The sequence below is a fragment of the Ictidomys tridecemlineatus genome, chromosome 4 (assembly GCF_052094955.1).
Source record: "Ictidomys tridecemlineatus isolate mIctTri1 chromosome 4, mIctTri1.hap1, whole genome shotgun sequence".
Taxonomy (NCBI): domain Eukaryota; kingdom Metazoa; phylum Chordata; class Mammalia; order Rodentia; family Sciuridae; genus Ictidomys; species Ictidomys tridecemlineatus.
In genome coordinates, this window is record NC_135480.1 from 20103213 (window position 1) to 20119391 (window position 16179).

The 16179-nt window shown below is 38.4% G+C and overlaps 1 protein-coding gene across 13 annotated transcripts in view; it reads right to left on the reverse strand.

Annotated features, from left to right (window-relative positions):
• The window catches only part of Atg13 (autophagy related 13), a 50338-nt gene that overhangs the window by 22778 nt on the left and 11381 nt on the right, over positions 1-16179 (reverse strand). For all 13 annotated transcript variants that reach the window (XM_040284416.2, XM_040284417.2, XM_040284415.2 and 10 more), the window contains one exon: positions 458-539. In XM_040284416.2, the coding sequence (XP_040140350.1) occupies positions 458-526 (69 nt within the window). In that variant the 5' untranslated portion in view covers positions 527-539. The remainder of the gene's footprint in view (positions 1-457; positions 540-16179) is intronic.

Consider the following 16179-nt stretch of genomic DNA (forward strand, 5'->3'; position numbering starts at 1 on the left):
TGGAAGTGATTTTTTGGATTCAGGAAAATACAGCATTCAAAATCCATTTCTGATTCTCTATTTATCAAGAAGGGATCAATAAATAAAGTTGGACATTTCTGTATTAGTGAAATTTAGGGAAAGACGTCCCAAATGCTGCCCATTCCAGTTTAGCCTTTGTTCCCATCCCAAGGGAACATATTGTGCCAATAACCTGGCATAACAGTTTGACATTTCTTCAAACAGCTTCGCAAAAAAAAATTTTTGAACAAGTAGCTGTGGAAAATTGGAAGCTACTTTTTGGTTACACCCCCAATACCACCCCCATACTTCACAGTTTGGTTTACAACAGACAGAAGTATCCCTTAAAATGGGCAAGCTGCAAGCTGTTATGCACATTTCTAAAGAGGATTCTCTAAAGGGAGGAGCATGGAAGTTATTTCTAACAGTTCTCATCTCTAGAGTATAGACGTGTTACCTTGAGGGCAAAAAATTTAATGAACTTGTCCAGGTCCTTTCTGTCCTGGGAATTGAGATCAGTTTCCATTGCCTATAGGAATCTATAACAGAAGAAAAAGAAAAAAAGAAGTGATGAAAACATGACCAATACCTTTAAAAAGGGATTGTTACATCAACGCACACAGATATGGTAGTCTATTCTCTGTATAACAGTCATGTGGAATTGGGAGGGGAAAATTTCCTTTAACTAAGATCCACAATGGATAATATGAAGATACTGTCTCTTGAGAAACTAAATTCCACACAAAGAACTACATTGAGGAACATAAAATAATGAGGACATTTTACCTGATTATGAAACTCTGCGCTTAACATAACTTTTCTAAAATGCTTTATTACTCAGTGTATTCATAACTAAGTTGCTTGGTTGATGGCACTGGGGATTAAACCCAGGATCTTGTGCGTACTTTGCAAATGCTCTACTACTGAACTACATCCCTGGTCCTTGGTGTCACAGGGTCTCGCTATGCTGCCCAGGTTGGCCTGGAATTTGTTAACCTCTTACTTCAGCTTCCTGAGTTGCTGGGATTTCAGGTTGTGCAGCCCCCACCTTGGTTTTAGGACTAAGTTTTAATGAGATAAAAACTATGCTAAAGCAACACAAAATGAATTAAATTTACTTCACTTTAGAAGGCCATTAAATCAAACTACCTTTTTTGGGGTTACAGACCCTTTATGAGAATATGAATGCCAAAAAAGCCCTTGCTCCAGAAAATGCACATATGGAAATACTTACAGATAATTTCATGGGGATTCGTGGATTTCATGAAGCACATTATAAACAACCCCCTGGTTATAATGGTAATGAGGTAATGATGAGGAAGAAGGCACTTAGGGAATCAAGAGCATGAACAAAAGAGGTCAAAGTAACAGAAAGCCAAATGGGTTTTGAAGTACCAAGTGCTCCAATTTTCCAAAGACTGCCAGTGTCTGAGGAAGTGATATAGTTGTTGGCACCACACCAGAGTCCTGAATGTGATGCTGGAGTCTGGTCTGCATCTAGAAGGCTAGAGATGAATCCCACTCAAGGCTGTGAGAGGTGTGGTCATCTCCACAGAACAGCACGTAGAAAGGCAGGCCCTGAGCAATAATTCAGGACTGTCACAGTTAAAATTCTAGTACAAGCAAGCTTTGAAAACAGTATGGATAGGAGTGATTTTGAAGTAAGTGCTGATAGGATTTAAAGACTGATGGCAAAAAGGGGACATGGGGTGCCAAGGTTTATTAATTTATTTATTTCAATAACTTTATTTTGTTTATTTTTTTAATTTATTTTTAAATATTTATTTTTTAGTGGTAGTTGCCTTTATTTATGTATTTTTATGTGGTGCCGAGGATCAAGCCTCGTGCCTCACACATGCTGAGGCAACTGAGCCACAACTGCAGCCCAGTACCAGGGTTTTAAACAAGAATAACTTAAAAGTGAGATAATAAGTTTCATTTAACAACAGAATAAGAAAGCCAGAGGGGAATGGGATTGAAGGAAAGGAGTAAATAAAAGGAGAGAGATGAAACAGAAAATAATGAGTACGAGTTAAAAAGCAGTGTATTAGCCGGGCGTGCTGGCACACACCTGTAATCCCATGGCTCAGGAGGCTGAGGCAGGAGGATCACGAGTTCAAAGCCAGCCTCAGCAATTTAGCAAGGCCCTAAGCAACTCAGTGAGACCCTACTTCAAACTAAAATATATTTAAAAAAAAAAAAAAAAGGGCTAGGGATGTGGCTTAGTGGTTAAATGTCCCTCCTGTGGGTTCAATTCCCAGTACCAAAAAAGAAAAAAAGAAAAGAAAGAAAGAAAAGAAATGTATTGAGAAACAACTTATAGTAGTGAATTGCACAAATCTTGGATCGACAACTTAACCAATACCTTTTAAAAAAAGTTTTAGTTGTAAATGGACACAATACCTTTATCTTATTTATTCTTTTTTTTTAAGATAGAGTGAGAGAGGAGAGAGAGAAAAAGAGAGAGAGAGAATTTTTCAATATTTATTTTTTAGTTTTCAGTGGACACAACATCTTTGTTTGTATGTGGTGCTGAGGATCGAACCCAGGCCGCACTCATGCCAGGCGAGCGCGCTACCGCTTGAGCCACATCCCCAGGCCCCTTATTTATTCTTATATGGTGCTGAAAACTGAACCTAGCGCCTCACACGTGCTAGGCAAATGCTCCACCAATGAGCTACAGCCCAGCCCTTAATAAGCATTTTACATGTTATGCCTGCATAACCACAATCCAGATCAAGTTTCAGGTCATTTCTAATATTCCAGAAGGCTTCCTTGTACCCACCTCTACCCCAGATAATAAAGACAACAAAAGGTAATCATTACTCTGACCTTTACTGTACCATAAGCTAATTCTGTTTAATTTTGTTTTCCCTTGCAGTGCTGGGGATTGAACTCCAAGCCTTGTGTATAATGAGCAAGCACCTTACTACTGAGTCAAATCAACAAACAGTCCTGTTAAATTTCTTATAATTAAATAATATCAAGTGTCTTTTACTCAATATTATGTCCAAAAGACTCATCTGTATTGCTTCATATAGCAGTACTTTATTCTTTTTCGTTGCTATATAATACTTTGTCTTTTTTTTTTTAAAGAGAGAGTGAGAGAGGAGAGGGAGAGAGAGAGAGAGAGAGAGAGAGAGAGAGAGAGGGAAAGAGAGAGAGAGAGAGAATTTTTAATATTTATTTTTTAGTTCTCGGCGGACACAACATCTTTGTTAGTATGTGGTGCTGAGGATCGAACCCGGGCCGCACGCATGCCAGGCGAGCGCACTACCGCTTGAGCCACATCCCCAGCCCTAATACTTTGTTTCATAAATACAGCACAAGTGGGGCTGGGATTGTGGCTCAGTGGTAGAGGGCTTGCCTAGCATGTGTGAGGCACTGGGTTCGATTCTCAGTACTGCATATAAATAAATAAAGGTCCATCGATAAAAAATAAAAAATAAATAAATACAGCACAAGTTCTAAGATAAATTCTACTGGAGCTGGGAGTCTAGCTCAGTGATAGAGTACATACTCAGCAAGCAAGAGATCCTAGATTCAATCCCTCAGGAAAAAATAAAATAAACTGGAGCCGGGTGTGGTGGTTCACACCAGTATTCCTAGTGATATGGGAGGACAAGGAATAGATCCACTAAATTGCTGAGGCTAGCTTGGATTTGGAAAGATCACAAATTACAAGTTAGTACAGCAATTTGGTGAGCCCCTCAGCAACTTAGCCAGACCCTGTCTCAAAATAAAAAACAAAAAGTACTAGGGATGTAGCTCAGTGGTAAAGAGACCTTGAGTTCAATCCCTGGAACCAAAATAAGTAAATAGAATTCTACTTTTGATAAACACTTGGATTATTTCCTATTTTTAATTATTTTATTCTTGTGTGTGTCTAAACATTCATTGCTATCAGAGGTGAAGCCAAGGGTGTTAATGCTAGGCCACAGAGAATATCTATGTTTAGTTTTTTGTTTTGTTTTTCTTGTGGTGCTGATAATCTAAATCCAGGACATTGCAAATGCTAAGCAAGAGCTCTACTACTGAGCTCCATTCCCAGCCTCTCTATGTTCAGTTTTAATAGACACTGCCAAACACTTATGCTGCATCTATACAAATTTAAATCATACCAGAAGGGTATGACAGTTCCATTTGCTTCAAATCTACACCACCACTCAGTACTGCTAAATTTTAAACTTTAGCCATTGTAACAAGGCTACAGTATTACCCCACCTAAACTGCATTCCCCTAATTAGCTAGACCCTGTCTCAAAATTATTAGTATTCTTTTACATGCTGATGAGCTGTTTAGACACCATCTTTTTTGAAGGGCTAGTTCAAGCTTGTTGCCCATTTTATATTGGATTTTTCTTAGTGGAGTTTCAAAAATATATTCTAGATATAAGTATTTTGTTGGATACATATCTTCCCCAGATGTGGCTTGCCATTGTTATGGAATCTGATGGTTGGTATGTTTCTGATGGATATACCAATATACAAAAGCTGGTCTATAAATGTAAAAACTTGGTCCACACCTGCAGCAACCAGACCATTAAACCAGCCTAATAACTTCAGTAGCTAGGCCAGAAAGTCAGCCTACTATCTGCAGTAACCAATCTAGAAATCAGATTATCTCTCACAATACATTAAGGTAGCCTAATAATAACCACTATTACAATTAGCCCCCAAACAGCCAGGACTAGATTAATGCCCTAATTTTTGTCCCTTTTCCAATTTAGGACTAACCAGAGAAAGCCAAATGTGCACCCCTAACCAGTGACACAGGACGCCTTATTTCTAGTTGACCCCCTTGCAGCTTCCCCATGCCAAATGCCTTCAGGCAAGGCACACCTAAAGCCTTCCCTCTTTTCTACTATGAACCTCTCCTGTTCCTCTGTCTACCCAAATACAAGTGATGGCAGGTGATTCTCTTGCTCCAAATGGCCTTTGCCTATTCTCATCTGGGAAGTCCTTGTTTATTTCCACAATAAAAATAGCTTTACGGGGGGCTGGGGATATAGCTCAGTTGGTAAAATGTTTGCTTCACATGCACAAGGCCCTGGATTCAATCCCCAGCACCATAAAAAAAATTAATAAAAATAAATAAATAAAAATAGCTTTACTGAAGTAAAACTGGAAGTAGGCAGCACATACAAATGCACAATTTGTGTCACATATATATGTAACTTTAAAATCACCACAGACTCTGGCAGTGTATCCCACATCCCAGTCAGGGCTTCTGCCAGGCCAATGGGAAGGCCAGGTCCCATCTCAGCAGAGTTATACTGGATGCTCCTTGGACATATCCCCCTCGTTCAATTATCCATTCATCTGATATTTTTTATACGGCTAAAAATTAAGTTTTCTTAATGCAGGTGAATCTTTCAAATAATATCTTTCTACTCAAAATATAAAGATATTTTAGGGCTGGGGTTGTGGCTCAGCGGTAGAACGATCGCTTTGCACGTGGGAGACCTAGGTTCAATCCTCAGCACTACATAAAAATAAATAAGTGAAATGAGGGTATTGTGTCCAACTACAACTAAAAAAAAATATTTTAATAAAAGAAAATGAACTTGGAAACCAATAATACCTGTGAAAAGACGGATATCAGTGTATGAATGGATGAATAAATAAATAAACTCCCGTCAAAAAAAACAATCACCATAAACAAAATAGTGAACAAACTCATCATTCCCCCAAAGTTACCTCAGACCCCTCTGGAGTTCCTCCCTCTGGTCCTGCCTTAATGAACAGACTCCCTATCCCTAAGTGTATTTTGCAGAATTTTATATCAATTAAATCATATAGTTTATACCCTCTGTCTGACATCTTTCACTCAGCATTCTTTTTTTTTTTTTGAGAGAGAATTTTTTAATATTTATTGTTTAGTCTTCGGCAGACACAACATCTTTGTTTGTATGTGGTGCTGAGGATCGAACCCAGTGCTTCGCACATGCCAGGTGAGCGCGCTACCGCTTGAGCCACATCCCCAGCCCTCAGCATTTTTTTTTGAGATTATCCATATTGTGTTGTGTCTCAGCAGTCCATTTCTTTTTATTGCCCAATAATTTTCTACCTCAGGGAACCTTCTGATGACCAGTTTCATCCTGTCCTCCTGTCCTCTGATGTTGAGCACTTTGTCGTCTGTATTAAAGAAATCTTTGCTGATCTCAAAGTCTAAAGCCCTTTTACTCCTACACTTTCTTCTAGAAGTGTTTTTATATTTTGGTCCTAGGGATTGAACCCAGGGGTACTTAGCCACTAAGCCACAACCCCAGTGCATCTTTTATTTTGAGACAATGTCTAAGTTGCTTAGGGCCTTGCTAAGATGCTGAGGCTGGCTTTGAACATGCAATCCTCCTGCCTCAGCCAGAAACCATTTTGAGATGAGATTCTTATTATCTATTATCAGACAAGGTTACTAGATCAGTGATTTTTTTTTTTTTTTTGGTACTAGGGGATTTAACCCAAGGGCATGTAATCACTGAGCCACATCCCCAGCCCTTTTAATTTTCATTTGTAGATAGGGTCTCTCTAAGTCACTGAGGAGGCTGGGGTTGTGGCTCAGTGGCAGAATGCTTGCCTAGCATGTGTGAGGCACTGGAATGGATTCTCAGCACCACATAAAAATAAATAAAGGCCTACCAAGTAGCTGAGATTATAAGGGTATGCCACAGCACTCAGCCATTCATATCTGATTAAATTATCAACAGTCACCTTTTATAAATGGCTTAATTAGGTAAAAAAATATATTCATACAATCTATACATCACAATGCTGCCCCAAATATTGCTGTCCCTTCAAACTTCATCTACATCTATTTTCCGTGGACTCTTTATTTATAGATTTCTTGTCTGAAAACATTTTTTTTAAATTTTTTTTTAATTGTAGACGGACACAATATTTTATTTATTTTTATGTGGTGTTGAAGATCAAACCCAGCACCTCATAGGTGCTAGGCGAGCACTCTACAACTGAGCCACAACCCCAGCCCTGAGAACATCATTTAAAAAAAAATTTAGTTGTAGATGAACACAATAGCTTTATTTTATTTTTTTTAATGTGGTGCTGAAGATCGAACCCAGTGCCTCACAAGTGCCAGGCAAGTGCCTCTACCATTGAGCTTCAACCCCAGCCCACTAACATCATTTAATTAAACTTTTTTTTAAGACTTAAGGCAGAAACAGATAAAACTATTGCCTTAAGTAGCAATTTCAATTTAGCAACATTCTCTGCATGTCACTTTCACAAACAGAACTTCAGAACAAATGACACAATCCCAGCTCCACAAAGTGTTAAAGAACAGGCATAGACTTGTAGCAGACAAAATGTTTTAAAGTTTATCTGAAAAAATTAATTCTCCCATTTTTGTCTCATGACTCTACATAGTAATCAGCAACATCCAAAGGCCAGAAAGAAGATTCTATGACAATGCTTCAGTGCAAATGACAATGACAAACAGAGAAGAACATATAACTGGGTAGGAATATAGGTTTTCCAGATTTCAGCTTTGTATTGAAATGCTAATTTTTTTTTCTTTCAGTGCTACAAACTGAACTCAGGGCCTTGCATATGGTAGGCAAGTGCTCTACCACTCTAAACCCTGAAATTTTATTTTTAGTTGAAAAAATTAATTTGAACATTTTTACGTGTAAGTAGGAAAAAAAATAATCTCACTGGGCACATCTCACTACTCAGAAAGTTGAGGCAGAAAGATCTCAAGTTCAAGGCCAACCTTGGCTACTTAGCAAGACTGTGTCTCTAAATAAAATAGAAAAAGGGCTGGGGATATAGCTCTGTAGTAGCACCCCTGGGCTCAATCCTCAAAACTATATATATAAAAAAATTATCTTTACTATCTTTTAGACCCTCAATTAAAAGTATATAAATATTTCAGGGCTGGGATTGTAGCTCAGTGGTAGAGCACTGGCCTCACATTGAGGCACTGGGTTCGATCCTCAGCAACACATAAATAAATAAAATAAAGGTATTATGTCCATCTACAAGTAAAAATTTAAAAAATTTAAATAAAATTCTTCTCTTTAAAAAAAATATAAATCTTAATGCTCCATTAGTCCTCCCCATATTCAAGAGGTTTTGCATAGTTTCAGGTACCTGTGTTCAGCCACTGTCTGAAAATATTAAACAGAAAAATTTAAAGGCTAGTATATAGCTTAGTTGTAGAGCACCTGCCTATCCTGTAGAAGGCCCTGGGATCCATCTTTAACACTGTAAAAGAAGGAAGAAAGGAAGGAGAAAAATCCATAAGATTTTTGGTTTTGGTTTTTGCAGTACTAGGGATAAAACCATGCTAAACGTGTAGCTTTGTTGAATTAGATACATCTCAGCCAATAATCCAGAAGTTTTAATTTGCACTCCATACTGTAACATTCCTGTTTCACCTGCTCATTAGTCACTTAGCATCCTCCTAGGTTATCAGATTGACTGTCATAGTATGACAGTGCTTGTATTCAAGTAACCCTTATTTTACTTAATAATGACCCCAAAGAGAAAAAATAATGATGTTGGTGATTTTGCAATGCAAAAGAGAAGCCATAGGGCTGGGGATGTGGCTCAAGCGGTAGCACGCTCGCCTGGCATGCGTGCAGCCCAGGTTCGATCCCCAGCACCACATACAAAAAAAGATGTTGTGTCCGCCGAGAACTAAAAAATAAATATAAAAAAAAAAAAAAAAGAGAGAAGCCATAAAGTTCTTTCATCTTAAGGGAAAATGTGAAAGTTCTCAGCTTAAGAAGAACAAATTATAGGGTTCACTATTATTTTGACTTCAAACCAGGTGTGCATTCACTGGGATATTAGAATATATCCCCCTTGGATAAAGCGGAAATACTGTATATATAAAGCTCAAAGACAGAGAACAGATGAGGAAATAGCAGATGAAAGGTGTGAGCAAAATATTGGCAAACAAAAAGCAAACAGTCTGTTTAACCATGAAATTATCAATGTTTATGTTTTATTTTTGCTTCATAAAATATCACTAAAATGGCAAGGGGGTAAGTACAAAGGACAAACCCACATGGACAAAAAGAACAGGCACAGAGATAAAAGCATCAAAGTTCAAGAAGATGGAAAATATAAAGATGGCTAACTGACTGCAAACAGAAGTGACATTCAAACCAGCCATGAGGGAAACACTCAACAAAGTAAGCTCACCAAACCTCAGAACCCAAAAAAGGCTAAGATTTAGAGAGATCAGTAATCTTCTGGTGGAGGATGGGGCCGACAACAGTACTGTCTGAAAGTCCATAGAAGCAGTTACACTGCCACCCCCAGCTCCACACCATCCTTAATGGTACTCTGGCCAGAAATGTCCTTTCTCTGTGCTGTTAGAAGACTGAATGTTAACTTTTGGAGACATTAAGTCAGAAGGATGACACTGGTCTTTGGATATCAAACTCTCTACATATAACCTCCAGGACACCATTATCCCAGGACTCCTTCTTCATTTGGCTTAAAAACAGGGAGTCTTTCTTCAAGTGACTGGTAACCCTTGGTTGCTCCATTCACACTTGAGCAGGGGGCACCAACATACTAAGTCCAGGATGTTTGGATGAGGCTGGTAGACTGGTGGGCTTCCCAATGGGGTCATCAGAAACAAGTTGCCAGGGCTGGGATTGTGGCTCAGTTGTAGAGCACTTTCTAGCACACATGAGGCATACGGTTCGATCCTCAGCACCACATAAAAATAAATAAATAAAATAAAGATATTGTGTCCATCTATGACTTAAAAAAAAAAAAAACTTAAAAAAAGAAAAAGAAACCAGTGCTGCTCTTCCCCCACCCCCAAATAAGATAAACCCAATGTCAGCACATATCCTCTAGGACTACTGAAAGTCTCCAGATGTCTCTGCTCTACTGCTGGGCATGAGGAGGGGTCTGCCTATCGGTTTTCTGGAAGCAGCATGTAGCAGAAATCAGTAAGCTGATTTTCACTTTATCTATCCCTATGTGTCTTTTGCTAACTGGTCTACTCAACCCCAAACACAAACTTTGTACTATTCCTAGTACATGTTTTGTTTTCTTGGTAATGGGAGTTGAACCCAAGGGCATTTTTAATTTTTTTTTTTTTTGAGAGAGGGTCTTGCTAAGTTGCTGAGGACCTCACTAAATTGTTAAGGCTCACCCCCAATTTGAGATGGTCCTACTTTAGCCTCTGAAAACATTGGGATTATAGATGTATGCCATGGTGCCCCACAAGGCACATTCTTATTTTGATATTGGAACTGTAGATACGTAGTACCTTCACTTCTTTAATCCTCACAGGATTCTGTGGTACAAATTATTTCACTCCCTGTTCTCTCTTAAGCACTCAGATTGTGGCTTCTTCTGCACCACCAAATAATTTACAACCACTTTTCTAACTTTCTGACTTCCAAAATTGAAGAGAAGTATCTCCTTTTCCATGGGTCCCATCCTTTGTCCTTATATGTCTATATCCCTTTTATTCTATTAATGTAATTTTTATAGAGTTTCAGAAGAAAAGGTAGATGGATATACATACTCAATCTATCATATTTAACTAGAAATCTATACCCCTATTTAAGTGTCATTGATCTGGGCTAGGGATGTACCTCATTGGTAGAGCACTTGCTAACCTTGTGCAAGGAAGGCCCTGTGTTCAGTCCCCAGGAATGCTCATGCATGCACACACATTCACATGTGTGCGCACATATACACATACAAACACACAACCAACATCAAATACCACTAATCAGGTGTGGTGACACATTTCTGTAATCCCAGCAACTCAGGAGGCTAAGGTAGGAGGATGACAAGTTCAAAACCATCCTCATCAATTTAGTGAGGCCCTATGCAACTTAGTGAGACCCTATCTCAAAATAAAAACTAATAAAAAGCAGGGGATGGAAATAGGAAAGAACAGAATTAATCGGACATTACTTTCCTAGGTTCATATATGAATACATGACTAATATAAACTCTACATCATGTACCAACGAAAGAATGGGAAGTTATATTACATGTATATATGATGTCAAAATACATTCTACTGTCAGGAATGACTGAGAAAAAAATAAATAATGATAATAATATAAAGAGATGGGGATGTGGCTTAGTGTTTAAGTGCCCCTGGGTTCAATCCCCAGTACCTCAAAAAACAAAAAACAAAACCCAAATAATACTGATCTATAGGAGCTTATATTTTAACATGGGGGAAAGGACAATAAAATGAATAATTAAGGGGCTGGGGATGTGGCTCAAGCGGTAGTGCGCTCGCCTGGCATGCGTGAGGCCCGGGTTCGATCCTCAGCACCACATACAAAGATGTTGTGTCCGCCGAGAACTAAGAAAAAATAAATATTAAAATTCTCTCTCTCTCTCTGTCCCCCCCTCTCTCTCACTCTCTCTTTAAAAAAAAAATAATAATTAAAACACATGTTTCAAAAAAAAAGTGCTGTAGAGAAAGATTAAGCAGGGAAGGTATTAGGGAAGACCTTGCATCGAGGTGACCTCTGAGCAAGGAGAATTTCTGAAGAAAGGAAAGACAGAAAGCCTCAGGGATGAGAAAAAGCTTGGTGTGCTGGAGGACAAGGATGAGCATGCAGCTCAGAATGTAAAATGCTGAGACCACTTCTGAAAAGTCTGTCGGTTTCTTATAAAATTAGAAAATACTACTTACCAAATAACCAAACAATTCTATCCCTAGGTAGTCATACAAGATGAATGAAAAATATGTCCTCATAAAAATTTGTACACACATTTTATAACACCTTTATTCACAGTAACTCCAAATGGGAAACAACTCAAACATCTAATAAGGGGAAAATATATTAATGAAGTATAGGACAGCTCAGTTGTAGAGCATATGATTAGCATGCTTGAGGCCCCGGATTCAATCACCAGTATCAAAAAAAACAACCAACATGCACACATACGTCATACATATATATATGGTATAATTACATAATGCAATTCAGCAACCCACTAAATACAGACAAAAAACTCTTCCTGAAAAATACAACGGAGGGGCTGGGGATGTGGCTCAAGTGGTAGGTAGCACACTCGCCTGGCATGCACGGGGTGTTGGGTTTGATCCTCAGCACCACACTAAAAAAATAATAATAATAATAAAGATGTTGTATCCACCAAAAACTAAATAAAATAAAATTTTAAAAAATTTTCTCTCTCTCTCTCTCCTCTCTTTAAAAAAAAATACAATGGAATCTCACATAATAAGTGAAAGAAGGTACACAAAAACACAGGAGACTTGTAGCTATAGGATACTCTAGAAAAGAAAAGTATCATCTTTAGTGATAGAAAGCAGACTGGTGCCACAGGGGAGGTGGGGATGGAAGAAAAGGGAAGGGGAAGAAGGTACAAAGGATAGGAATTTCTGCATTTTCAGTGTAGTGGTAATTATAAGAGCTAAGTGTTGCCAAAACTGATCAAGTGGTAAATTTTAAATGTATGTATATATCTTATGTCCATTATACCTCAATAAAGTTGATTTTATAAAAGGACACTCCTGCTGGGTCTTGTGGCACATGCTATAACAGAGGAGGCCAAGGCAGGATGATCCCAAGCTCCAGGCCAGCTTTAATGACTTAGTGAAACCCTATCTCAAAAACAAAAGGTGTTGGACATGTTGCTCAGGGGTAGAGCACGCCTGGGTTCAGTCATTACTTCAGGGAAAGAAAATAAATGATTACTTCAGCTACTATATAGAGAACTGCCAGAAGGACAAAACTAGAAGCAAAGATATCAACTAAGGTGACAATTATAATGTAATAGCAATGTTTTTAAAATACGGATTTAAAATAGTAATAGCCAAGTGCAGCTAATCTTATGGTTTTTGAAAAGCAAAATTATATGTGAGACTTTATTTTTATGTGATGCTGAGGTTCAAACCCAGTGCCTCATGCATGCTAGGGTAGCACTCTACCACTGAGCCACAACCCCAGTCCTCATTGATTTATTTGAAGAATGAATGTTATAAATCCCATTCAGTTGTTTTGAGTAATAATTGCACATTAACTTTCACATTTGCATAATGACTACTTCTAGTCAAGAAACTTTTTAATCGCAGAAACTTTAAAAGCAATAACCTCAAAACTATTTCAAAAGCCAGGCGTGGTGGCACAGGCCTATAATCCCAGCTAGGCTAAGGCTGAAGGATAAAAACTTTAAGGTCAACCTAGGCAATTTACCAAGTCCCTGTATCAAAATAAAAATGGCCACCAAAAAAAAAAAAAAAAACTCAAATAACCCAATTAATAAATGGGCCAAGGAACAGAACACACACTTCTCAGAAGAGGATATACAATCAGTCAACAAATATATAAAAAATGTTCAACACCTCTAGCAATTAGAGAAATGCAAATCAAAACTACTCTAAGATTTCATCTCATTCCAGTCAGAACGGCAGCTATCAAGAATACAAACAACAATAAGTGTTGGAGAGGATGTAAGGAAAAAGGCCCACTCATACATTGCTGGTGGGACTGCCAATTGGTGCAGCCAATCTGGAAAGCAGTATGGAGGTTCCTTGGAAAACTTGGAATGGAACCCCCATTTGACCCAGCTATCCCACTCCTTGGTTTATACCCAAAGGACTTAAAAACAGCATACTACAGGGACACAGCCCCATCAATGTTTACAGCAGCACAATTCACAACAGCTAAATTGCAGAACCAACCCAGGTGCCCTTCAGTAGATGAATGGATAGGGAAACTTTGGTATATATACACAATGGAATATTACTCAGCATTAAAAGAGAATAAAATCATGGCATCTGCAGGTAAATGGATGGAGTTGGAGAATATAATGCTAAGTGAGGTAAGCCTATCCCAAAAAACCAAAGGCTGAATGTTTTCTTTGATATGAGGATGCTGACTCATAATGGAGATGGGGGGGGGTCTTTAGATAGAACTAAGTGGGGGAGGAGAAAGGAGGAGGCAGAGGAGTAGGAAAGACAGTAGAATGGATTAGACAGCTTTACAATAAGTGTTGGCGAGGATGTGGGGAAAAGGTACACTCATACATTGCTGGTGGAACTGCAAATTGGTGCAATCAATATGGAAAGCAGTATGGAGATTCCTTGGAAATCTGGGAATGGAACCACTATTTGACCCAGCTATCTTTCTCCTCGGTCTATACCCAAAGGACTTACAAACAGCATACTACAGGGACACAGCCACATCAATGTTTATAGCTAGACATCATTACCCTAAATACATGTATGAAGACACAAATGATGTGAAAATACTTTGTGTACAACCGGTGACTTGAAAAATTATACTCTATATGTAATATGAAATGAATTGCCTTCTACCATCATATATATCAAATTAGAATAAATAATTTAATTTAAAAAACACTCAAAAAAAGAAATTACCTTTGAGCTAAGTGTATAAAGTGTATATGAAATATAAGTGAATTTTATGTTAGGACTTGAGTCCCACTCCCAAGATATCTCCTTATAAATTTGGAAATATTCAAAAATTTTTAAAAAATGAAATCCAAAAAATTCAAAAAATAAAAATGACCCAGGCAAGGTGGTGTTTGCCTGTAATCCCAGCAACTCTGGAGGCTAAAGTAGGAGGATTACAAATTCAGGGCCAGCCTCAAAAATGTAGTAAGAACCTGCCTTGAAATTTTAAAAAGGCTGGGGATGTAGCTCAGTAATAGAGCTGCCATGAGTTCAGTCCCCATCACTAGCAAAACAACAAAAACAAGGCTCAAGAAATGTTTTAGAATAAAGGAGAAATGAAGAGATATGATGACTAAATGCAACCCTTTGAGCTGCATGGTGGTGCATGTCTGCAATCCCAGCAACTCAGGAGGCTCAGGCAGGAAGATTGCAAGTTCAACACTAGCCTCAGCAATTTAAAGAGGCCTGAAGCAACTCAGCAAAATCCTGTTTCTAAATAAGTAAAAACTATAAAAAAGGTCTGGGGATGTGGCTCAACAGTTAAGCGCTCTGGGTTCACTCCCCAGAACCAAAAAACAAAAACAAAATAAACCCCTGACCCCGGTCCAGTTCCTGGATTTTTAAAAATGCTGCTACCAACAGGCAAGGGGGGCAGTAGCACACTCCTTGTAAGTCCAGCAATTTGGGAGGCTGACGTAAGAGGAATGAAAAGTTTGAAGCTAGTCTCAGCAATTAAGGGAGCCCCTCAACTTAGCCAGACCCTGTCTCAAAATAAAAAGCTGGGAATGAAGCTCACTGGTAAAGTACTCCTGGGTTTAATCCCCAGTACCTGCCCCCTACCAATTGCTCTAAAGTACTGTAACAATTGGCAACATTTGAACACTGCTTTATTCTAGGTAACAACATGCATAAATGTTAAAATTCCTATATTTGATACAATTGAATTTGACACAATTATACTTTGCTTATATTCAATCCCCTTCATTGTTGGGACACTCATATGCCCAGCTCTTTTTGTTGTTGTTGTTCTTTTTAGTTATATGTGATAGTAGAATATATTCTGACAAATCGTAAATTCATGGAATATAAAAATAAAATAAAATAAAAAAATGAATAAATTCATGGAGTATAACTTTCCATTCTTGTGGTTATACATGATGTGAAGTTACACTGTTTTTGTATTCATATATGAACACAGGAAAGTCATGTCCAATTCATTCTACTATTGTCTTTCCCATTCCCATCCTCCCTCCCTTTCCTGCAAACACCCTGTCCAATCTGGTGAACCTCCACTACTCCCTTCCCCCGGCATCCACATATCAGAACATTCAGGCTTTGGTTTTTTGGTGACTGGCTTATTTCACTTAGCACGATAGTCTCCAATTTCATCCATTTACCAGCAAATGCCATAATTTCATTCTTCTTTATGCCTCAGTAATATTTCTTTGTGTATATGTACCACCCCAGCACCCACCACCTCTGTGGCACTGGGAGTGGAACCCAGCATCTCTTGTGCACTAAAGGTATGCTCTATCACTGAACTACGCCCCTAGCCTTATTTATTTTTTTTATTTTGAAAAATGATCTTGCTTAATTGCCCAGGCTGGCCTTAAACTTAGCTTCCTCCTGCCCCATCCTCACAAATTGTTGAGATCACAGGCCTTTGTCGTCACACCTGACACACTCTGGTTAACATTCTTATTTTCAGGAGATACAACTATAACTTTTCAAGGGTGCAAGGAGGAAAAAACAAACAAACAAACAAGGAACATATTA